General features: G+C 34.6%; 1 protein-coding gene across 1 annotated transcript in view; it reads left to right on the forward strand.

Annotated features, from left to right (window-relative positions):
- LOC144448858 (ubiquitin-protein ligase E3B-like) overlaps window positions 1–25,989 on the forward strand; it is a 36,212-nt gene that overhangs the window by 2,993 nt on the left and 7,230 nt on the right. Inside the window, exons 3-25 of the mRNA XM_078139170.1 lie at window positions 112–238; window positions 733–797; window positions 3,017–3,076; window positions 8,381–8,485; window positions 8,738–8,837; window positions 11,247–11,415; window positions 11,832–11,937; window positions 12,324–12,444; window positions 12,743–12,777; window positions 13,273–13,302; window positions 13,657–13,769; window positions 14,177–14,340; window positions 15,209–15,373; window positions 16,156–16,321; window positions 16,632–16,750; window positions 16,921–17,032; window positions 17,901–18,000; window positions 18,702–18,821; window positions 19,255–19,332; window positions 19,827–19,925; window positions 20,095–20,205; window positions 20,648–20,785; window positions 21,245–21,369. Coding sequence (XP_077995296.1) covers window positions 112–238; window positions 733–797; window positions 3,017–3,076; window positions 8,381–8,485; window positions 8,738–8,837; window positions 11,247–11,415; window positions 11,832–11,937; window positions 12,324–12,444; window positions 12,743–12,777; window positions 13,273–13,302; window positions 13,657–13,769; window positions 14,177–14,340; window positions 15,209–15,373; window positions 16,156–16,321; window positions 16,632–16,750; window positions 16,921–17,032; window positions 17,901–18,000; window positions 18,702–18,821; window positions 19,255–19,332; window positions 19,827–19,925; window positions 20,095–20,205; window positions 20,648–20,785; window positions 21,245–21,369 — 2,528 coding nt within the window. The remainder of the gene's footprint in view (window positions 1–111; window positions 239–732; window positions 798–3,016; window positions 3,077–8,380; window positions 8,486–8,737; window positions 8,838–11,246; window positions 11,416–11,831; window positions 11,938–12,323; window positions 12,445–12,742; window positions 12,778–13,272; window positions 13,303–13,656; window positions 13,770–14,176; window positions 14,341–15,208; window positions 15,374–16,155; window positions 16,322–16,631; window positions 16,751–16,920; window positions 17,033–17,900; window positions 18,001–18,701; window positions 18,822–19,254; window positions 19,333–19,826; window positions 19,926–20,094; window positions 20,206–20,647; window positions 20,786–21,244; window positions 21,370–25,989) is intronic.

Raw genomic sequence — 25,989 nt, forward strand, 5'->3', positions numbered from 1 at the left:
GTATATAGACCTCAAAAAAGCCGCACATATTCTATAATTGAGGTCCCTTTCAATGTGCAAAGAAACAAAAAAGTCTAATATAAAATACTTTCAATCTGTCTTCTATTGTAGGCTTTAGTGAGAGGTTACCAAGCAAGACAGAGAATTCGATTAAAGCTCACCACACAGCTTGATGTTATCATCAATGAAATATCACAGAATAATAAAAGTCAAGCAACTCCTTCAAAGTTCAGTCCAGGTAAGCTGACTTCAATTATTGAAGCATATTGGAAATTTAAAAAACACAAAATTAGAAATTTTAGCTGATCTTCACATTTTTATAGTGAAGTGGAACTGAGTGTACAGAAGTCTTGGTATTTTCTAATGATTTCTTAGATCATAATACATCAATTATCATAACGGTTTACAGAAGTCTTGCTATTTTCTAGATTTGTATATGATTTCTTATGTCATAATACATCAATTTTCAAAAGTGTGATGAATAGAAAAAGTGCATTAAGAGCTTTCAAATCTGCACACAGCTTGAGTTTATAGTAGAAATACACAAAATATGAATTACCTATAGTTACCATACATAGGATTTTTAAGTATGCCAGAGAATTAGTATTTGTGTGAGAAACATGAATTATTTTGAAAGTGATGGATGTTATGAAATTCTTTCATAAATGTATCCTTATATTGACATATTTGAAATCTCATCAGTGAAAACTATTTTGTTGTTTTGTGTTGCAGCACTTGATTTCTTCCTAGCAGTAAAGGGATTTTTGTTTGTCTTCAATGAAAAGAAAGATAGGGAGGTAAGAGAATTATCAGTTTAAGAATTATTTTGTCAAATCACGTTTTCATAGCATTTTCATTAATATAAAGTAAGATACTATTGATGTACACACTGTCCTGTTCAGATAGAGTACTAAATAAAGGTTCATGTTAAGACTTGACCCTTTAATCAGGTTTGTTAGATATGTTAAATGAAATACTTCACTCTGTGCATAACCAGATAAATTAAAAGTGTCAAAAGTCTGTAATTGAGATCCCCATTCTTGATTTAAGTCAATTTGCAAAATATACACAATACACATTAAACCTTCCTTTGAGAAAAGTCTGAGTTGACACAAGGTGATAGAGGTGGGTGGGTAAAGAGAGATTTCAAAATGTGACACTTTTTCAAAATTATGGTACCAAAGAAATAATGTCTTTGTTCTATCATATAAGAATTGCTAGTGAGAGCTCTACATGTATATACAAGTTTCTAGACATGGTTCAGTATATTTCAATGGTTGAAATAACACAAGTATATTTCAAAAATTAAATTTAAGTTACAGACTGGGCCATTTCAAACACAGAGAAATGCAATTTCTCTCACAGCAAATGTTAACCTTTTCCCCAGACTATGTAAAAGTAAAAAGTGTTTACTTATTATCATGTCATATTGTCTAAAAAAAGGAGAAGAAAGGGGAAAATGATTTCTTTTTTAAGTATTCATGTTACGTCAAGTTAATAATGTAGAACTGGATTTGTAGGTTGAAATGTCCAACTGGATATGACTTGCTCTAATGTGTTCACAATAAATATATTATTCAAGTTTGTTGTACAGATTTTGAATCACATGATGTACTGTAACTCTTACATTACATGCAATTCTTTACTGTAGTCTGTAAGTCAATACTTCTTTGTAGCATTATCCTTCTACCTGCAATTTTTCCCAGACTACTACATTCATACTCCACTGTGGTTTCATTTGCCAGTACCTGACTTCATTGCTGTCTTTCCCAGACTACTACATTCATACTCCACTGTGGTTTCATTTGCCAGTACCTGACTTCATTGCTGTCTTTCCCAGACTACTACATTCATACTCCACTGTGGTTTCATTTGCCAGTACCTGACTTCATTGCTGTCTTTCTCAGACTACTACATTCATACTCCACTGTGGTTTCATTTGCCAGTACCTGACTTCATTGCTGTCTTTCCCAGACTACTACATTCATACTCCACTGTGGTTTCATTTGCCAGTACCTGACTTCATTGCTGTCTTTCCCCGACTACTACATTCATACTCCACTGTGGTTTCATTTACCAGTACCTGACTTCATTGCTGTCTTTCCCAGACTACTACATTCATACTCCACCGTGGTTTCATTTGCCAGTACCTGACTTCATTGCTGTCTTTCTCAGACTACTACGTTCATACTCCACTGTGTTTTCATTTGCCAGTACCTGATTTCATTGCTGTCTTTCCCAGACTACTACATTCATGCTCCACTGTGGTTTCATTTGCCAGTACCTGACTTCATTGCTGTCTTTCCCAGACTACTACATTCATACTCCACTGTGGTTTCATTTGCCAGAACCTGACTTCATTGCTGTCTTTCCCAGACTACTACATTCATACTCCACTGTGGTTTCATTTACCAGTACCTGACTTCATTGCTGTCTTTCCCAGACTACTACATTCATACTCCACTGTGGTTTCATTTGCCAGTACCTGACTCCATTGCTGTCTTTCCCAGACTACTACATTCATGCTCCACCGTGGTTTCATTTGCCAGTACCTGACTTCATTGCTGTCTTTCCCAGACTACTACATTCATACTCCACTGTGGTTTCATTTGCCAGTACCTGACTTCATTGCTGTCTTTCCCAGACTACTACATTCATGCTCCACCGTGGTTTCATTTGCCAGTACCTGACTTCATTGCTGTCTTTCCCAGACTACTACATTCATGCTCCACCGTGGTTTCATTTGCCAGTACCTGACTTCATTGCTGTCTTTCCCACTGTGGTTTCATTTGTCAAACAGCTAATGTGATAAATGAATTGACAATTAATTACTCTTGTTAGACTCTACTTCAGGGAAAGTTAATTTGATTCTTAAAATAAATATCAATGATGTATGTGTGTTACTTGAATGCTACATTTCATGGCCTTTTTACTCTACACTTTAAGTGATTTATTTTCAAATCATAAACTTTTTCAGTCTCAGAATAAATTTTGACATGATTCCTATTTTTTCCAGAGATTTGAAAAATTATGTCGTTATATTGTGGCATGTATGGAAGCTGAAGGGGAGCCTAAGGTAATATGACTTATTATTTTTATTAGCTAATAAATTGCATATGATATATTATTAGGTATACTTGAAGATATTTGATATTTTACCTTCAGCCTGAGGCTGTCAAAAAATTGAAAGAAAGGCAATTCATATGAATATACACATATTAATGTTTATGGTAATGATTTTGAACCCTTTTGTCATGTTCATCCAGGTATAGTTATAGTATTACTATTAGAATTAATACCATGCACAAGCCAAGTTGAACAAAAATATATGGAATTTATACCCTGGCTGTTCTACTTCATGACAACGTATTTCTATGTCATGACAATATGTGTCTACATCTCTGGTTTTGCTGTGTTCAAAATATGAGTCAAAATGTTCAAAATTGCTATTACTTTCCATGATTTTTCTTTGATATTACTGGCGCTGGTATAATTATGTCTTAGAAAAAAAATCTGTGTATTGTGTTTTTATTGTTTGGCTCAGGCTAGAGGCCCAAAATACATACACTCAGAAACAGATATTAAGATATAACCTATACAGAAATATCAAACAAGCTTACAAACAAAATCTGGTTGAGATGGGGAAATTAGTAAAGAATGATTTCAGAATTTCATGTTTCTTTTTACAATCTAAATTACAGATACATGAATCATTATCATTGGTAGGCAAAATTGTTCAAAAGTACTGAAAAATTATATATGTACATTATCATTATTATGTATAAAGAGAAGATAGATTTGCTTGTAAATGCTGCCTGCCCCATTATATTTGAATACAGAACAGTATTAGTTGCTATATTATAGTTTGGCAATGATTTTATTAATGTTGGGTAACCCTGGTAACAGAAAAGAGGAAACCGAAACCAGGTAGAGATGGCATAGTTTCCCATACTATTTACCATACTTATGTTCGGGAACTCTGGTATTGAGTGAAATGGAAACTTGGGTAGGTTTTACCTACTTACTACCCTAGCTAAACACCACAGTGAATGTCTTCATGTCACTCAACTGGCAAAATAAGCTTTATTTGAAATTTTAACTCCGCCGTAGAGTCAAATTACACATAGAATCAATATACTGAGATTCAACCAATATATGTTTTTGCAGTATTCACCATGAATGTATTCTGAAGTCTTTTAGTAAATATGCGTAGCATCATTGGTTATGATTTCATGGTTACTTCCAGATCAATCAATATTTTTATATAAGATGCTGAAAATAAATGTAATCTACTGTTATACACTTTATTCATCTTTTCATATTTATAAAAAATTCTGAAATTATAAAATAACAAATTCAAAACACATGTTTCATAAAAATTGCGTGGGCCATGTATGGCTGTATTTCATGAATTGTAAATAACAGAAAACAAAACCCAATGATAAAAAACAATCTTTGTTATTCTTTGCAAAAATTTTAAAATCACAAATTCAATATTGAAGATTGCATAATAATGACCTTCTTTCATGAATTATAAATTACATACAAGTAAAATACTATGTATGGTTAGAAAATCAAAACTGACTATTTCGTGAGATGAATAGAATCACACACCTCAGTGGGTTGAGATGTAATATCTGACACGAGTCAGGGAATTTTTGTCTCAGGTGAGCTGAAGGTGAGATATTCCAGATATTCCATCCTAGTCTAACCATTGGGATTATTTTACTTGTATCTTCTGTATTCTGGATTGGTTCAGTGTGAGATTGAATTGATCCCACACTTCTTGTCCTATACTCTCAAACTGCCAGGATGTGAGAACATGACTTTTTCAGTAATGAATGCTTTTAGTTTATTCATTAATTTAGGGCCCCCTTTCCATTCTACAGTATGGAAATAATTATACAGAAAAACACTTTGGAGACAGAGTTAGCTGCATTACTGCTAGACTGCTAGATTGATTGTGATGTACCTGTATACTACTGTAATCAGTCATTTAGCATATGGTTACAAGAACCTAATAAAGAATCTTTCACTACTGCCCTTAGGAGAATCCTAACCTTGGCTGTGTGCACTACTTAAGAAAACTTGCTCCAGAAAAAACACTTAAATTTGGAGCATGAACAATAAACATATTTCATACTTAAGAGTAATGGCCCCATCATGTTATGTATAAAAGGTTATGAATAACCTAAAGCATTGAATAAAGTAAACCTGCATATGACATGAAAGACACTTTACAGGTATGACATTCCTACTGGTTTGTCAGGTTGACAATCAATTTTAGTAATATTAATGAGACTTATTATGTCATAAATAAGTAGTTTTATGGCTCTATTTAAAGCCATCATTCCATCACTAGAACACCTGCAATATTGAATATCTAATCATTACATATAACTTGATTGATTTTCATAGCCTTCTAACCTGAAAGATGTGTTTAAGTATTTAAAGCACTGTGTCCAGACAAATATTTTATCATTCAGGCTAAAAAGAAAGTAATTGATAAAATGTAATAACAAACCAGGAATTTATAAAACATGTATATTTAAAAGGTGTATTTATATTGATGTGTTTTAACAGATATTTTATTGTTGAAATTGATTATAAAATTTAATCAAGAAGGTCTAAAAATATGTATATTGAAAGAAGTGTTTTTAAGCTGCTTAGTTTGCACAAATATTTTAGCTTTGAGACTGACAAGAGAGAATGATTGGATGGGCTTTAATAAAACATCAGGAACTTGTCAAACATGTATGTCTAAAAGGTGTATTGAAGTATTTAAGCTATTATGTTTACACAAACCTTTTAGTGTTGAGACTGAAATAAAATTGATCGAATAACGTTGAATAAGACAGCAAGAACTTAAATAAACATGAAAGATGTATTAAGCTACTCTGTTTGTATAAGTATTTTACTGTTGAGTGAAAAAATATTAATTGAAATGTTTTTTTTTAATCTGAGTTTATAAGGTTTTTACTCAATTGAAAATACTTGAATAATAACCTTAATTAAACTATTTAAAAATGATTTTAATGTCAGTGCATACATTGTACTTTCTATAACATTATAATTGATTGCATAGCTGATTGCATAGTGGTATAAATTTCTTGAATTTTTTTGATACATATGATGAATTACGTCAATGGATCGTTTGTGAGTTATATCTTAATAACAGGCTTAAATTCAGTTAATTGCAAGTGGTGGCTAAGTATGCTCCAGTAAGTACAATACTATGAGTACCTGATAAATATGCAGCATAAACTATGCCCAAACACATGTAAACTCAGCTTGCACCCCTTTAAAGGCTTATTTCAGTATTTAAGGTGGTATGCTTTAACAAATAGTCAATGTTTAGGTTGAAAGTAAATTATTAGAAGAAGAAGAAGAAAAAACTTACAAAGCATGCCAGAAAGGTCTTTATAGGAATTTCAGTTAAATATGGCTGAACATTAAGACTGAAAATAAAGTAATTGTATAAAATGTATCGTTAATACAAATGAGAACTGGATGGTCTCAACAAAATTCAACTCAAAGGAAGTGTAAATTTATATCAGTGTTTTGCCAGGTTTTGAAGAATCTCAATAACAGAAAAGATAGAGTCTACAAATATCCCAGTTTGTACTCTTCTAATATTATACTGTAAACCTGGAAATCTTTGCTGTAAAAGACTTATTTGTAAAAATAAATAGTGACTAAAAATAGTAAAATGCCCTCTTGTACATGAACATGTATAGTCTGTAAGGTACGCCAGGATGGGGTGCCCTCGCACATCAGTCAATCCCTCTGAGGTGAGAAAGGAGGCCAGTGAGGGTGGCGTGACATGATGTATCTTATAATCTTATGAACATACTGTACCAGTTTGATCACATAGACTAAGAACTATAGCTGGAGACTGCAAACTTTACTTTATATAAATATCTAATTTAGGTTTACAGTAGTAAACCTCACTAAAAAGCCTCAGACAGTAACTTTAGGTATAATTATAATATGCACTTTGTAGAAAACAAGGGATTTAAAAAACAAAAATGTTGTGCTGGGAATTGCTCCCAGCGATTTCCTGTTATGCAGACATATACACACAAACACACACGATGCTACAGAGATCCATTCAGGTTTGGGAGTACATGACAGGGCTATGTAGCACGCTCCATATCACATTGATGTGGAACTGTCAAGGCTTTCCCAGACAGTCCACAGGCTATCCCAGAGTCACCCAGGCCCCACAAATATAGCACCTGCGGGCTCCATGTGAGTAGTCATCCCCGACTTTTCGAGTCATTACTCCAGGAGTCCCCCCAAAGTCGCACTTGTCTTGTGAGTGAGTCACGGCTGAGTGATACAGCCTACCTATCGAGTCTGTAGAACACTCACCCTGGGTTTGGGTCGGTCACAGAAAAATCCCCTGTTTCCAGTGGGATTCGAACCTGTGACCTCCCGTGTGCTAACCGCTATGCTACAGGGAGCTGGTGATAATATTTTTAGTAGACTAGAACCTAAAGTGTTTTGTTTGAAAGTAAATAGACAGTACCATACTTAAAACATTAAAAGTCTGACATACATGTATATACATTACGTGACATTGACTAATTGTAGAGTTATTTATATACATAGGGAAAAGATATGAATTACTTCATAAAGTGTGTAAAAAAATGGACCATTAGTTATTTTCATCATTTAAATTGTTAGATTATATCAATTCCTGTCACAGAGAAAGAAAGAATGGCTCACCATTAAGTGTATTTTAGTTATAATGTTAGAACTCCTGCTTGATAAATGATGACTTTTTGGATTCTTCAAAGTTTAAAAGGAATCTTTGATAGTTTTGCTGCAAGATAAACAACATTAAGAGCAATGGTACATATTAATTAAATGTAGATTTATAAATAGTTATACTTTATTTCCATGTAACTACATCTGAATACTTAGTAGAGACAATGTACATGTATAGTTATATGAAAAGGAGTTTTAATTTGGAATAAGCAATCATATATCTTGTGTGAATTGAAGAGTTGAATATGTTAATGTGTGTTGTGTTGTGTTGTGTTGTGTTGTGTTGTGTTGTGTTGTGTTGTGTTGTGCTGTGTTGTGTTGTGTTGTGTTGTGTTGTGTTGTGTTGTGTTGTGTTGTGTTGTGTTGTGTTGTGTTGTGTTGTGTTGTGTTGTTGTGTTGTGTTGTGACGTCTTGTCTTGTCTTGTCTTGTCTTGTCTTGTCTTGTCTTGTCTTGTCTTATGTGTATGTGTATGTACATATGTGTATGTATGTGTTATGTCGAGGGGGGGGGGGGTAGTGGTGGTGTGAGTATGTAGGCATGACTACATCTTCCCCATCAACTAATGTTACTTACTTACTTACAATGTATTTATCAATCTTTTGTCAGATTTGGTATGTTTCCCTAGCATTGTCTAAAGACCATGTACTACTATGGATTCAACAATTAAAAGACATTTTATGGCAATGCTGTCAGTATATGAAGATTCTCAAAGTGAGTTGATGGCTTTACTTTGTTTTATACTAATAACTCCAATTTTTTAAATCCCATCTTATCAGTATATAACGATTAAAATAAACCCAGTCTTTTGTTCAGGACAAACTGTTTCTGTAGCGCTGCAAGGCAACTGTTTTTGTACCCTTATTTTAATCCTAATCTGACATTGGCTTTTAAAAGACATTCGAAGAAGGGTTCAAAAATGACACAATAAAGAAACAAAATGATTGTTTTTATTTTATTTTCCAGCCTGAATCTCCAAATGATAGTAAAGTATTGACACTGTACCTACATATGTTGTTTACATTTACTGATGTAGCAACATGGAAGATACTGAAAGTCAAAGGAGGTAAGTAGAGTATCTAGATAGCTGGTATACTATCATTTCTTGTTCTGTTTGATGGTTCTTACTTGAAATGTATACCTGAGATTTGTGACTGCCGATCGTGATAATTTTATCCCAATCAGGGTAATAACATACAGTGTACTGTCTACATTATCCCAATCAGGGTAATAACATACAGTGTACTGTCTACATTATCCCAATCAGGGTAATAACATACAGTGTACTGTCTACATTATCCCAATCAGGGTAATAACATACAGTGTACTGTCTACATTATCCCAATCAGGGTAATAACATACAGTGTACTGTCTACATTATCCCAATCAGGGTAATAACATACAGTGTACTGTCTACATTATCCCAATCAGGGTAATAACATACAGTGTACTGTCTACATTATCCCAATCAGGGTAATAACATACAGTGTACTGTCTACATTATCCCAATCAGGGTAATAACATACAGTGTACTGTCTACATTATCCCAATCAGGGTAATAACATACAGTGTACTGTCTACATTATCCCAATCAGGGTAATAACATACAGTGTACTGTCTACATTATCCCAATCAGGGTAATAACATACAGTGTACTGTCTACATTATCCCAATCAGGGTAATAACATACAGTGTACTGTCTACATTATCCCAATCAGGGTAATAACATACAGTGTACTGTCTACATTATCCCAATCAGGATAATAACATACAGTGTACTGTCTACATTATCCCAATCAGGGTAATAACATACAGTGTACTGTCTACATTATCCTAATCAGGGTAATAACATACGTGTACTGTCTACATTATCCCAATCAGGGTAATAACATACAGTGTACTGTCTACATTATCCCAATCAGGGTAATAACATACAGTGTACTGTCTACATTATCCCAATCAGGGTAATAACATACAGTGTACTGTCTACATTATCCCAATCAGGGTAATAACATACAGTGTACTGTCTACATTATCCCAATCAGGGTAATAACATACAGTGTACTGTCTACATTATCCCAATCAGGGTAATAACATACAGTGTACTGTCTACATTATCCCAATCAGGGTAATAACATACAGTGTACTGTCTACATTATCCCAATCAGGGTAATAACATACAGTGTACTGTCTACATTATCTCAATCAGGGTAATAACATACAGTGTACTGTCTACACTATCCCAATCAGGGTAATAACATACAGTGTACTGTCTACATTATCCCAATCAGGGTAATAACATACAGTGTACTGTCTACATTATCCCAATCAGGATAATAACATACAGTGTACTGTCTACATTATCCCAATCAGGGTAATAACATACAGTGTACTGTCTACATTATCCTAATCAGGGTAATAACATACGTGTACTGTCTACATTATCCCAATCAGGGTAATAACATACGTGTACTGTCTACATTATCCCAATCAGGGTAATAACATACAGTGTACTGTCTACATTATCCCAATCAGGGTAATAACATACAGTGTACTGTCTACATTATCCCAATCAGGGTAATAACATACAGTGTACTGTCTACATTATCCCAATCAGGGTAATAACATACAGTGTACTGTCTACATTATCCCAATCAGGGTAATAACATACAGTGTACTGTCTACATTATCCCAATCAGGGTAATAACATACAGTGTACTGTCTACATTATCCTAATTGGAATGAATAGTTTTTGAATCAGATTGTTGACAGGTATAATTGGTTTTACCATATGTATCCCAGTTGGGATGATTATCCCCATCGGCAGTTATTCATGACTCACAAGATTTCAAAACTTTCCAGACACGCGTACAGCAAAGTTGCCCTGGCCAACCTGTGTTTGACCCCCTAGCTTTGTGTAGATCTTTAAGAGTAGAACACCTGTGTCCATATGCACCATGTCATAGTTAAGTTTGTCAGAGTGTTCATAGGTCATTTATCTCAGGGATAAATGACATAATCCCATTTGAGATACATGTAATCATCCCAATCAAGCAAAGCATGTGTCCCATATTCTGATCAGCTGTTGTTCCTGATTGATAAAAGTATTAAATATATACATTGCATGGTTGTATATATAGTATAAAAATGATAAAGGAATGATGACAATTTTTAGGGTACAATTTCTATTATTGGATAATTCATAGCAATTTTTGAACTAATGAATATTTGTCCACTTTCGCACAAAGTCATTTTGGTGTAAAAACACTGTTTCAGCTATAAGATGAATTTAATTTTATAGCTAAAATATTTGTATGTACTCAAAGCATGTTATATGTGTAATCAGATATGCAATTCCATAGATTTACAGATGCGATAATGATGACAATGAAAGTAAGGACGCAAGTCTTTTACCAAAACAAGTGTAGAGGTTGCAACCTCCATGTAGTAATGTGTTATCTGTTTAAATCATCAGGTGAGGCTTTAGCACCAGGTATGACTCAACTGTGTGCCAATGTGATGGGACACCTTAATAGTAAAGGACTATACCTGGTATTACAAGCTCTATTATTGCAAGGTTTAGCCAGGTCCAAACCAGCATTCAAACATGCAACCTTGTCTGCTGTCTTCAATATAGCATTGAGGTAAGTTGTTACAGATCCTTGAATTTGAGCACACATAGTAATAATAATATAAAGCAACATTGTTATATAAGGAAAATTTGCTTTACCATGTATTCAAGAAGGAAAGGAAAATGTTAGACTGGCTGGCTTTGTTAGCGCCCTCCAGTGGTAGACAAAGTACCGACTAAGTGCTGCATCGTAGGCCTAATGCTACCCACAGTCCCTCCCTCAGTGATAGAGGGACTGTGTCCTGCCACAGCCATTATCTTTTACATGGATTTGACCTGAAGAGAGTTAATTATGCTCATTCCATTGTTCATGCATTTATCAATTGCTATATCAGCCAAGCAGTCACAAAAATGACTAATTGGTTGTTTTAGATATATACCCCTCCCTAGTCTTATATATATAGAGTAATGGCATATCTTTCATTACAGACCTCTAGTAGCTGGCAAGTTTACTGATAACATGTTAACTGTGTTCCTAGTAGACATACTGTCAGTGCCTGCTATAGTTTTACATTTATCTACACTGGCACCAGAGGTAAGTCAAAACAAATCATGTAATGTACACCAGATAAAGGGACAGGGACAATTCATGTTCTGAATACCAATCAATTTGACAGACAGTACAATGAGTAGTCCACAAAATATATGTCAAAGTACTTCATTGGTTCCTAAAACTTACATTATCAAATCAGAAAAGTACAATAGTTTGAATTAAACCTAGATGTGTGATATATACAGTCTGATAGTGAAATTTGCAATGGAACATTTGGAAAGGATAGTATATATTTCCAGAGACTGGTGCAGAAGTGCTAATGATTCTAGCCTACATGCCTGGCTGAAAATGTGCTTTTTGAATAGAGTACTTCAGTGCCAAAGTATGTATTTTTATCTTACTGATAACTGATAACTGGTATATTACAGTGTCTGACAGTGTTAAAGACCCATGGCGTGTTCAAGAAAAGTCTACTGATGTTGTCCACTGAACAGAATACAAAGATTGTCTTCAACTCACTGGAAGGCAATTATGCATTGTGTTTGCTTGGTAAGAATCATCAACATCTAACATGGTGAACCATAGACCCTCCACCAGTGGAGTGAAGGGTCTATGGATGAACATACAGAGTGTTATCTAACATCTTCCCTGCTATCTTTTATTTACATGCAGTGGGTATATACAAAATCGATATGTTGTTCAAACATGTACACAGATGATATTTGTAGAAAATAACTACATTGATATGAGATATGTGATCTTTTGCTCATAGTTTTACCTTTTGGAAGCCATGTAGACATTCATACATTAAATAAATGTCCTTGTATCAAATTTTCTATTTGTGCAGCAAATCTTGTCCATTTAGGAAACATAGATTCAGAGGTAAGTGACATTATAATATGAATGTTTTATTGTGAGTGAGTGAGTGAGTGAGTGAGTGAGTGAGTGAGTGAGTGAGTGAGTGAGTGAGTGAGTGAGTGAGTGAGTGAGTGAGTGAGTGAGTGAGTGAGTGTGTGAGTGAGTGAGGGAGTGAGTGAGTGAGTGAGTGAGTGAGTGAGTGAGTGAGTGAGTGAGTGAGAGAGAGAGGGAGAGTGTGTATGTATGTATGTATGTATGTGTGTGTGTATGTATGTATGTATGTGTGTATGTATGTATGTATGTATGTATGTATGTATGTATGTATGTATGTGTGTGTATGTATGTATGTATGTATGTGTGCATGCGTGCGTGTGTGTGTGGTGTATGTGTGGTGTGGTGTGTGTGTGTGTGTGTGTGTGTGTGTGTGTGTGTGTGTGTGTGTGTGTGTGTGTGTTTACACTATAACCATAACTTTAATTACACCATTGTCTTATTATTGTGTTTTTATTCCAATGACAGGCCTTGACTACCAATGTGTCTGCTTTTAATGTAAGTCAATATTTTAAACTTCTCACAACATAACTTGCATATTTTGAAGCTATAAGTTGAACTATCATGTTTAGTTTCAATGTCATAAAAGTGTTGCAAATTTATGCAAATTTTGACATTTTGTAGTCATTCATTAGTCAGGAGTATGGATGGGAAACCTTATATTTTGATCATGTAGTCACATTCTATCAAACGAGGTGTCAAATCTTTAAAGTCTGATAACCTATATTTAAGTTGCAGTGACTAGATACCAGACTCAGTGTAGTACTGAGAGACTCCCCAATGTCTGTGATGTATTAAGGTGACTTCATTTTGTCACAGTGTAATCATAATTGTTTTATGATTATACACCAGAGAGTGGTTGGTATCCTGTTGTCCAAATGTCAAGGCTATGTAGCACAGAAGAAATCTAACAACACACAATGGCATCCTGTATTGGGCTGGTTCTCACAGTCTACTGATCACAAGTATGTATAAATAAGACTTGGTATGACAAACAAATGGACAGTTTGACAAAGCCTGTCGACTAGGTCAGGCAAAATGTTACTCACAGGTTACCTAGAATGTTTTGGTCTTGCGAAAAGAACCGTTATAGTACTATGTTTTACCGACCTGATGAACATTTTCAAAGAATATTTGCATAGATTTCCATATGCCATACTATAATTTAAAGTTACGAGTCTTAGTAAAATGATTAGGGAATGGATCTAGAAAACATATGATAAATATTTGTTCACTGTATATCAGAAGAATGTCTACTATATTGTCAAATACTTGTAACCACTTCACCTTCATATCTGTGTTGTTATAATGTTGAATACTAAATTCTGAAATCATAGAGCTCCAAGTCATACATCATAATGTTTTATTTCAGATTACATGAAGCCATGCCATTTGTTGTCCAACAATTACAACTGTTATGGAATGCCAGTACTGTCAAGTTATTATTCAATGATATACTAAAACCACCAGATACCCCAGAAGGCTCACCAGAGAAGAGAGTGTCAATGTCACCAGTCAATGCCTCTAGTCCTAAAAGTAAGACCATTCATTGTCAATGTCACCAGTCAATGCCTCTAGTCCTAAAAGTAAGACCATTCATTGTCAATGTCACCAGTCAATGCCTCTAGTCCTAAAAGTAAGACCATTCATTGTCAATGTCACCAGTCAATGCCTCTAGTCCTAAAAGTAAGACCATTCAGTGTCAATGTCACCAGTCAATGCCTCTAGTCCTAAAAGTAAGACCATTCAGTGTCAATGTCACCAGTCAATGCCTCTAGTCCTAAAAGTAAGACCATTCATTGTCAATGTCACCAATCAATGCCTCTAGTCCTAAAAGTAAGACCATTCGTTGTCAATGTCACCAGTCAATGCCTCTAGTCCTAAAAGTAAGACCATTCGTTGTACCTGTAGATTCTTCATCAGCTGTGTGTCTTTATCACTATATCCAGGACAACTGACTTGAACATTTATTACAGTTGATCATTTAGTACAAACATGAATGTTAGACAGTGAATTTAATAAACTCAAACAAAGTCTGCACAGTCAATTTTTCTTTCATATCTGTACTGTACAATAATTACCTCTGGCACAGACTGGTAACGGTACAACCGTTTACATTTGAATGCTATTAGACATAAGCAATCTGTGCTGCAAACATGTGTTGCCATAAGGCTAACAGGATTAAATCCATTGTATGCTCATCTTTGTCCTACCAGGTCCCCATTTCTACAGGTCAGTTGTGTGTGGACAATGATATAAATTTTTAAGTGTAACAATGTAGAAAGGTGATGGGGCAAAGTATTGACAACAATCGTTCATCAGACTTTATTGGCCCATTCCAATGATAACAATAAGTAAATGTTTATGCCTGGTTGAAATATTGATGTCACTCTTTTCCTTACAGATGTAATTCTCAGAAAACTGCAAAGGTCAGGTTCAAAATCAGCCAGCAGTAATTTCAAAGGTAGAAGTATCACCTCACCAGAAGTGAAGACAATTTGTGGCGTGTGTGAACTATACCAGACAGCATTGGTGACGCTTACACAACTCAGAATGGATATCCTAACAGGTAAGGTGACAGTCCAGCGTTTCAGTGAATAGCGCCCTCTTGTGTTTGACAAGTGGTTTCTTCCAATTTACTGCTTATACATGTACATGTAAGTCTTATGACTGGGTAGTAGTATTCTTAATTACTCTATATATAAATTTTCTGACAAGAAATTCATGCATATATCTGCTGTCTAGTTTATGTTTTGTTACATGTAGTTGATTTACAATCTAGTGATAAACAAAACTGAAAAATGAATAGTCTGAATAAAATGACTGTTACCTAGGTTTCTAAATGTTTTGTCTAGCTCAGTTCACAAATGTCAACAGGTGAGTGATATTAAAGAAAGAAAAATTTGGGTGTTCATTACTCGACATGAAAGAAGAGCATTAAAAATAAGCTAGGAAAAAGTGAAAGAAAATTAACAGTTATGTTCTGTTAGTTATAGACTGCTAAAAGGCAATTGTCTGAGTATCAGTGAGAAATGGCTAGTCAACAAATGGATGGAGCTAACTTATGCTAAATGTGTCGAGCTTGCGTATGGCAGAAGGGTGTGATGAATCTGTATCGTAAACCTCCTCCAAAGATGATGTCAAATCTGATCTGAAAGGCAATTCACTATTCAGGCCTTCAGGGTTCAAACACCATGTTCTTTTGATTGAAAAATTCAAGAAAATTTGTTCTTCATTTCACTTGCCTGGCAGATTTATTGACAAACAAAAGTGATTATCAGACTAGTGTATATTCCATTTTACTCACGATGCATAGATAACTGTATTGTATATCTTTGTATGTTATGACAGGTCTAAGCTACCAGGATGTGTTGCTGTCTAACCTTTGGAGGTTCATACGAGAACTTGGTCCTAATGGACCATTGAAACTCTACACAGAACACCTACAGACAAGTACAGATCAACCCATATTCTCAGCCTTAACACTATTCTGTGACTGTGCTGGTCATCTTATCACGTAAGTTTGATCAACATATACTAATACACCATGGACCGTTGAAATGTGACAGATCTGATAATGTAGACTTCATCAGTGTATGTAAACATTTCATATAAACATTAACAGCACCCTCTAGTGGCAGGATGCCTATTTGATAACAGCATAGATGTGTATGAATTCCTACAACATTGTAGTAACCTGCCTTTTACCCCCCCCCCCCCCTTTCCCCCTCGTGCCCTTCAGTGGCAGCATAGTCAATTGTAAAAAAAATAAATGTGTATCTACAATGCTCTAGTCACTGACAAACCTTTTATTTCCTTTCAATCAGAGTCTTAGATGACCTAGAGTTGTATGAGCAACAAAAACCATTCCGAGTTGAAGATCTGGTTTTTATGACCAAGTTTTTGAACACATTTGTATTCCGTATGATATGGGACCATTGCATAGGTAAGTTTGTAGGTAGTAATCTATATTGATTAGTCAGCAGATTCACTTACAGTCAATTGCTGGATGTCACATTGCTGTGTTTGTGTGTAGACATCTTTGGTAGTATACACCATATATGGCCTGAGTGTAGTAATGTCATTGTAATAATATATATTCCCTTGTTTTCACAGATAGTAAATCCAAGTTTTCCAACTTGTTCAACTCCTGCCATAACTTACTGATGTTACTATATGACAGAGACTGTCGACGTCAATTTACAACTGAAAACCACTGGTTAATGAAGTAAGTTCCTTTACGCGATATCAGCTGTGTGTCTTCAAATTTGCATAATACTTTAAAATCTAATTGCTGCTTGTACTGCTGTTTTCATGACCATACAATGTAGGAGACTTGTATATCATTATTGTGAATCACTCATCATATGAAAGACAACTGTTAATTACTTTTTTGAATTTATAACTTTTTTTGGGCCCCTGGGTAGATAAGGCTGGTTCTGATAGGGTTACCCATTTATCAATGTGTATTTGAAAGCATTTTGATAATAAAAGTCATTATTATTATTATAAGTCATTATTATTATTATTATTATTGTAATTAAGGAATACATTAATAATATACTTATATATGCATGTGCATGTACTATAGATAGCTTGTTTAGTATTCATTGAGCTACACTAGTCAAAGATGTAATCCATTATTGTACTGAATTATTACTGACAATTTACATGGGCATGCATAGACTCTCTCACAGTCCTCGGAGCTTCGCATAAATAGCTATAACTTTGGTTGTTTTGTATGTACTGAAATCTACTGCATAATTGTATCCTAGTATCCTAGTATCCATGTACTGAACGCCCTCATCAATTACATAGGGCTAACCTTTTGTTGACGTGTTACCCGAGCTTCGCCTAACATGTCAACACAAGTTTAGCCTTATGTGATCAATGAGGGCAGTACAGGGATACTGGGATACTAGTGTACGAGTACAATTATGCAGTAGATACAAGTTTTAGCCATTTATGTGAAACTTCAAGGACTGTGAGAGAGTCATGTGCCTGCATTGCCTTGGTATAAAGATCTTACATAGACAAAGACCTTGTGTTGTTTGTACTGTCTTTTGTAATGTTTACTTTGTTTTGTCTATTTGTAGGGAACTGAAACCCAGTGTATTTGTGTCTGAATTGGAAAAGGCAAAGAGAAGAGCTCAACTCATTTTACAAAAATTACCGCATGTTATCCCACATAGAGATGTAAGTATTTATTTCATATATGTTATAGTATACTTTTGTTGCTTTTGTTCAAAAGTAGTTGGTTATACAAATAATGCCAGAAAAGGTTTAAGTCACCAGTGTTTGCAAGTTGTGACCCTATGCAAAAGCAGAAGTACGACTTTCAAGTGTTTGAAAAATTGACTAAAAGTGAATGTGATGCACAATGTCCATTTGGTTGTGGCTCCATATATATAAACATAATTGAGTGAGATAATTTGGCCCACGCATTTCTCTGTAATTGTGCGTGACTTTATAGCATCTTGTCAACCATCTTTACAGAGAGTAAATAATAATGATAATGTTTATTCGGTGTACATATCTTAACTGTACATATCTGAAAAAAGAATAATGGTTCATGGTCACAAAAGTTTGTTCAACATAGAATAAATGGAAAAATTATCTTATGTAGAGAGGTTTTCTTCCAAAAGCTGTTTACATATTTTCATGGCAAAGAATGTAAATTTTCCAAGGTTTTGAAGAGTGAAGGTGTTTGTTGACTGCATTAACAAAACAAGAAAGTAATTTACTATAAAGCCCAATATTTCTACCAGATTGAAAAAAAAAAATTTCACTGTGGTAACTCTTTGTATTTGCTACAGATAATCATGGTCCAGACTACATGTAGTTACTTAGAGGGCATGATTAGAAAGGTTAAACTTTTCTATGTGTTTATTTTACAGAGAGTGATTTTATTCAGGAAACAGGTCTCCAATGATAAAGCAGCTCTGAGTATCACAGAATCAGTCAGTGCCTCACCAACATCCACACTTATAACAGTACATAGACCAAGACTTATAGAGGTAAGTAATTCAGCACGTTTTATAGTATTTCCATATTTCATACATCTAAGGGATTTTGTAGCTACCCCACTGCATGCCACAAAAGACAAATGAAAGCATATTATATCGTGAAGTTAGTGTTATTGGAAACAGAATGAGAGAATTTGTAAGGCATTAGAGGCTAAAGGCTATAGGCTAAACATTTGGAAGTTACAGGCTCCTAGTAAGGGATTTTACGTCTCGTAGCAGATCTCGTGAGATTTGCAAATATGCCTAGCAACAACGGTTGTCAAACGTGATTGCGGTCAAACTTTCACCTTGGCCATGTGCATGATGTTGAGAACAATAGTGTTGCTAAAGATATGCATCTAAGATAAAATCAGCCTCACCAGCCTCACCATTATCCCCCTTGAAGTAAGTCTATGTTCACATATACTTGTTCGTTTGATTACAGGATGGATACAGGCAACTTGCTGCACTACCAGCACAGGCTTTGAAAGGAGTTATTAGAGTCAGATTTGTTAATGAACAGGTATGTAACTACACTGCTAGTCAGTCTGAACAGGTATGTAATTACACTGCTATCCAGTCTGTACAGGTATGTAACTACACTGCTAGTCAGTCTGTACAGGTATGTAACTACACTGCTAGTCAGTCTGTACAGGTATGTAACTACACTGCTAGTCAGTCTGAACAGGTATGTAACTACACTGCTAGTCAGTCTGTACAGGTATGTAACTACACTGCTATCCAGTCTGTACAGGTATGTAACTACACTGCTATCCAGTCTGTACAGGTATGTAACTACACTGCTAGTCAGTTTGTAGTTGTAGACAGATAAAATTGTGATCCTAACACACAAAGAAGAAACTTAAAATATTACCTAATCTGTCAACTGCACACTTTAGTCTTTGTTAATAAGTTTACTCAGTACATATATTCACAACATATGATCTCTTTTGTACATTGCTTTGAAAATTTCATAATTTTAGTTTTAAATTGTATGGATTACTTTCTGTTTTGTAGGGTTTAGATGAAGCTGGTATTGATCAAGATGGTGTCTTCAAGGAATTTTTAGAAGAGACTATTAAAACAGTTTTTGATCCCTCACTCAACTTGTTTAAAGTAAGTGCAATGATCTCATGTTATTGATGATATCAAGAAAATTACCATCCATAAACTATACAGTGGATCTATGATTACCCAGATTTACCGATTGTTAATGTGATAAAAGCAAAAAAAAACCGAGATTGATAGCATGTTTAAATTTTGGTGTATTTGATTTTGATTACAGACAACTAGTGGGGAAGAAAGACTGTATCCAAGCCCGACTTCATACATACAGGATAATCATTTACAACTTTTTGAATTTGTTGGTAGAATGTTAGGCAAAGCAGTGTATGAGGTGAGTTTCTTGTTTTGTTGTATATCACCAACTATTTACTAAGTCACGAGAGTTTGTATTACAATCATATACTGTATGAGCATAAAGATGGTCAACTTCAGATATGTAACAAAACTGAAAAATATGCAAGAATCACTTTGTTTGTCTTTAAAATGTGTAAATTTAAAGGTCCTATTCGGATTTGGATTAAAATTTACATGTTTAGGAAAAAAATGATTGTCTGACAGAGTTATAGGAAAAGATAGCCCAGAAGAAGAAATATTACTGTATGCAATCCTTATGGAGCCACTGATAAGATAATACTAATATGTGATGACCTGGACTGAAACCAAGGTTTGACTTGAAGTTTTATGTCTTCCCACATGCAAGGTTTTATGCTATTGTTGGTAAATTACAACTGTTACACCATATCTGATTATTCTGTACGTTTCTTTGATTACAGGGTATAGTTGTAGAAGTGCCTTTTGCATCTTTCTTCCTGAGTCAAGTGTTGGGTCATCAACATAGTTCACTGTACAGTCCAATAGATGAACTTCCTTCCCTGGACCCAGAACTCTACAAAAGTCTCACCTTTATCAAGGTAGGTAAACAATTGTTGGTATTCACACTGTACATAGTAATCAAACTTGCTTTCCTCTACCAAAAACTGTAATGTCATGTCTTTATCATGATATCTAAATGCAGCTTCCCTTAAAGCTAAAAGAGTTGTTTATGATAGTCACACAATAAAGCGTTTTACGTCTTGCAGCAGTTCTCACAAGATCTTGCATGAGCCAATTCGTCCATAGCAACCATGTGAGGATGGTCAAGCTGAAAGTGTCAAACACTTAGCAACACTATTGTTCACAATGTCATCGCACATGGCCATGGCGAAAGCTTGACCGCGATCACATGTTTGACAACCATTGTTGCTAGGCATATTTACATATCTCGCGAGATCTGCAACAAGACGTAAAATCCCTTATTGTATCTATGAAATCTTGACAGATTTGTAAATTCAGTTTCAACCATAATTTTAATATGTATGTTCTGTCTTCAGCATTATGACAGTGACATAGCAGATCTTGATCTGACATTCTCCTACGATGAAGATGTGATGGGTAAAGTGGTAACACATGAATTAATGCCTGGAGGAAGAGCAATGTCAGTCACTAATGAAAATAAGTAAGTTATAGTTAAATCTCTCAGTTTTACACACCTGAAAATCCTGAAGAATGAACATTTGTCCTCTCACAAAATAATAGTAGAATATAGAGTCACATATCAGTAGTACATACTGTAGTATTGCTAAGGAGATTTTACCAAAGAATTTTATCATGAGGAAATCACATGGTGAAAATCCTCAACTGTATGATGTATGGAATAACCATTGCTATTTTTCAAGAGAGTTTGGTTCATAGTAAGAAAAAACTGAGGCTTTAAGATAAGAGCTTGACTATTGGTATTATTGGTATCACAGATTTGATGACCTGTTATGAAAGTTGCCAGTTTTATAAGCTTCCATACATAACACCTACATAATGTGATGATGTACATGTATACTAACTAGTATGGAGACAATAACTGTTCATGTCTGTCACCACTTTCATACATATGTTGTCACTACAGTACTTTCATACCTAAGTTGACAGACATGCTTGTTTAAAAAGAAGGAATATAAGTGTCAATTTTGACAAGAGGAAAAAAAAAGTTGATATGTGTTTGCTTTTGCTGTCATGGCAACCAATTGAATAAACATATTATGACACAGTTTATGGTATGTAAGGCTTTTTTACCCAAATATCTTACTTCAGATTTTATCAGTTAGCTACAAATTTAGCTGAAAATCTCTGTCAATTTGATATTCTAACTAAACCAGCTGTGCCAACAAATGTGAAAAGTTTGGATCACAAGCAGTCCATAATATTTAATGCCAGTTACTGAAATCTTAGTGGTGAGAAACCAGAAATTTGCTTTAAGAAGAGATTGATAAAATTTGATATAAACTTTGTTTGAAATATACACGGTACAGATTTACCAAGTCCAGTTATACTGCATTTATAGTTTCTCCTTCAAACATTAAACTGACAACTCGTAGATACACTATAAGACTTTTTGACAGAATATATTCTTTATTTAACACAAAACATACATTACAAGTGAAACAAATATTCATATAGAGTATTAGGGTAGTAAAAACTAAAAACAAACAGTGGCTTTATGTACATTTAAAGTTACATAGAGATGTCTCTGGCCGTCTTTGTAATGGAAACTGGCTTTTGCCTTCAAAACCTTTAATTGTTTCTGTATTAAGTTGTGAAATAGATTTCTAGGCTGTAAGGCTTGTTATCCAATCAAGATTAATACATATAGGTATTATGTTTTCTTTGTTTTACACAAACAATATGTACAGGTGATAAAAACATAATGTATACTTGGCTCTACCTTGGAGTAATTATACTGTCAGTATAATTACTCTGAGGCTAAGCTTTAGATAAAAGAGAAACAGCTTCTTAAGTACAAAGTTATGCAAACGGTTGCAATATGTATATTTGGCTATACTTTAAATAAAAGAGAAAAGTCTTCTGGAGTACATGCAAACAGTTTTAAAGGGAGATAGCTGAGTTTGCACCCCTCTTTAATCACAATTCTAGTCACCTGAAATAGAATTTTACACCCTCAGTGCATCGATTCATACAGGAACAACCATTGATTTCTTGGTCAGCACCATGACTTCTGCTTCATGCGCTACACAGGTGTTATTCTAGGCATATGTCAGAATAAATACTGACTTCAGTATAATTATATTAGGTGCATGAGGAGTTTGGCTTTTAGTTTTGGCTGCCTAAGTAGACCTTCTCATTCTATTTTGACCATCTAACATAAGGTAAAATGTAAGTGCAAGTACTAAGAATTGTGTAAAGACAAAAAAAGTGGGATTATGATGGTAAATGTAGTAAAACAACTAAAAACACATATTAGATTTAATACATTGATATGTCTGACAACAACTTAAATACTGGCATGTAGTTTACAATTCTATGTACATTGTATGTATGTTTGCACGCACGCACACATGATTGTCTGGCTGTCTGTCTGTGCGTGCATGTAGACGTGAACGCACGTCTGTATGTATGTATGTATGTATGTATGTATGTATGTATGTATGTATGTATGTATGTATGTATGTATGTATGTATGTATGTATGTATGTATGTATGTATGTATGTATGTATGTATGTATGTATGTATGTATGCATACATATCTGGATTGATATGTGTAGTTGTGTTTACATTTACTGTAGATCATATGATTGTAATAAGCCATATACAAAACTGGTGAAAATCAACAAACCTGACAATACAAAGAAATAATTCAATAGTAGTAGTCAGTATGCAAAGCAGTCAGATTTTACTTTACAAGGCATCTGATCTTGGAATATTAATGTTGTTGTTGTTGTTGTTGTTGTTGTTGTTGTTGTTGTTGTCATTGTCATCAATGTTAAATGGTTACATATTACTGCTGAAGTTCTGTCTTAGCAAAATTGCTTTTCAACTTGTTGTATTAAGTTTGGCTTTGGCTGTTTGTGTTGTTCTTGTTACTCAATATTTTAAAGGAAGTGTTCCACAATCAGACTTGGTTTTGCCTTTAATACATTACTATTGATTACTGCTGTCAACTTATATGCGGTTTTGGGTGATAAAATAGCACCTTAGTAACTTGTTAAACTACTTTAAAATCTTGTAAAGAAGTCGTACTGCACTTGACATGTGTTTGACCATTTTGAATATTTCCTGCAAGGTTTTATGAGAAAATCTCTAATAATGACATCACATGTAACACAATTTTTTTTTTCATGACACTCTTTGTAGAATACGTAATGTCAGTGGCTCAGGTTATATTGAAATTTTACATGTGTGTACACTAAATTAATTCAAAGATCCTTCTCACACTTGGTGACTAAAAAACAGCTATTTGGTATTTAAAATTACCAACATTCTCATTGAGGATGTTTTCCTTCATGTATTGTAAAGTAAGAGCCGTGGTTACTGCTCTGCTATATGTTGTTCAAACCAAAACTGGCACCAGAGTTGGTACTAGAATCCTGATTTTGCTTGAACTTTTTACAGCAGTGTTTTAGTAGACATACTACTCGTTGTCGAAGTGGCTTGTTGATAGACAGATACACAAATGGGTTCATAGCATTGTTAGATACTGCCAGTACATGGCTAGCTGTCGTCACATACCAAGGGACAGGTGTAACTGATGATGCTATGGCAACCCCCACTACAGGTGTACAACAGATTATGAAGGTACCTATCACAGCTAACACTTGCCATGCCATCTTTAAGTTGCCTTGCCAGGTTTGTTGCTGTGACGGGGTAACATTTCCTGGTAGATCATGCATGGCTCTTCTAGCTATCTTTATGATGTGGAAATACGCAAACACCATGACTGACAATGGAATTGAATAGCCAATCACGTGTAGGCATATTGTATACACCATATCTGTATCAGCTGAGAAGTCTAACGTACAACTGTAGCCGACAACTGTCAAGTAGTTAGTTATTGACAACGAGGGCAGCATCATGATGATAGAGTACATGAAACCACACAATAGTATAAATAATAGTCTTTTCTTGGTCAGTAAACTTGAATAGCGTAGTGGTCTTGTAATAGCTACATATCTGTCCATACTTAGAATGGCTAGAATACTGAGTGATGTCAGAAAACTGATAGCTGAACCAATGGCTACAAATCTACATCCTTGAGTTCCAAATAACCATTCAGTAGTTATTGATAGCTTTATAGCAGTAGGCATGAATAAGACTCCAAACAAAAACCCAGTCGCAGCAAGTGCAACTAGACCAATACCTGTAATAAGACCAAACACACAGTTTTACTGATCTAATATATAATTTAAGTATGATCTACAATTTGTCATGTGATATCTTTACTACTAGTATTTTTTTTTTTTTGAGTTGTTGCCCCACTACATACACCATGAATGTATGAACAGAATGTTTGTCTACTGCAGTTGGTTATGGTTGTGTACTCTGGTTTGATGACTGTATGTAAACAGTTATGAATCAGGTACACATATAATTACTCTTTGTCAACAATTGTATGTTTATGCGTTAATCGGATAGCTTGGCAATTATACATGCATTCAGGAAATAAAACAATATAAATGTATGTATGTCAAAAAAAGAGATTTACAAATACTCAGAAAATATTCTGGGAATTGAACTTGACTTATGGCCAGTTAAATGTACAGTGCAATGTACGTGTCTTTTACAAGGACATGGACATAGCTAGGGACATACATGTCATGGATTTTTGTAATGAAATGGTTGATGTTAAAACATGGGCTAACAGTGAAATAAACTAAAAAACTATAGATATGAGTAACTTAAGGATTCTTCTAAGAAGGATTTCAACATATGGAATGATAAACATAAAGCTAACTGAATGAAGAAATGTACAAGTATCATCAAAACACCATAATAACAACAATATCATCAAATCTAGCATAAACAATCAACATGTCCAGCTTGCATTGCCCTTCCACATAGTAATCACTACTTGATTGTACAGACCATCATGTAACTATTGATAATTGCTGTGATTCTGACATACACAAAATAATCAATTTTAGCTGACAATAATATTCAACATCAACAGTATTGTAGATAATGCCAACAATCTGAAAATAGTTTCGGAATCAGTGAATTCTCTCTTTAGCATGATTACGGAATCTTAGTGAATACTAGTACTAGTAAGTGTGATATCCACAATACGAT

Source organism: Glandiceps talaboti, chromosome 18 (assembly GCF_964340395.1).
Source record: "Glandiceps talaboti chromosome 18, keGlaTala1.1, whole genome shotgun sequence".
NCBI lineage: Eukaryota > Metazoa > Hemichordata > Enteropneusta > Spengelidae > Glandiceps > Glandiceps talaboti.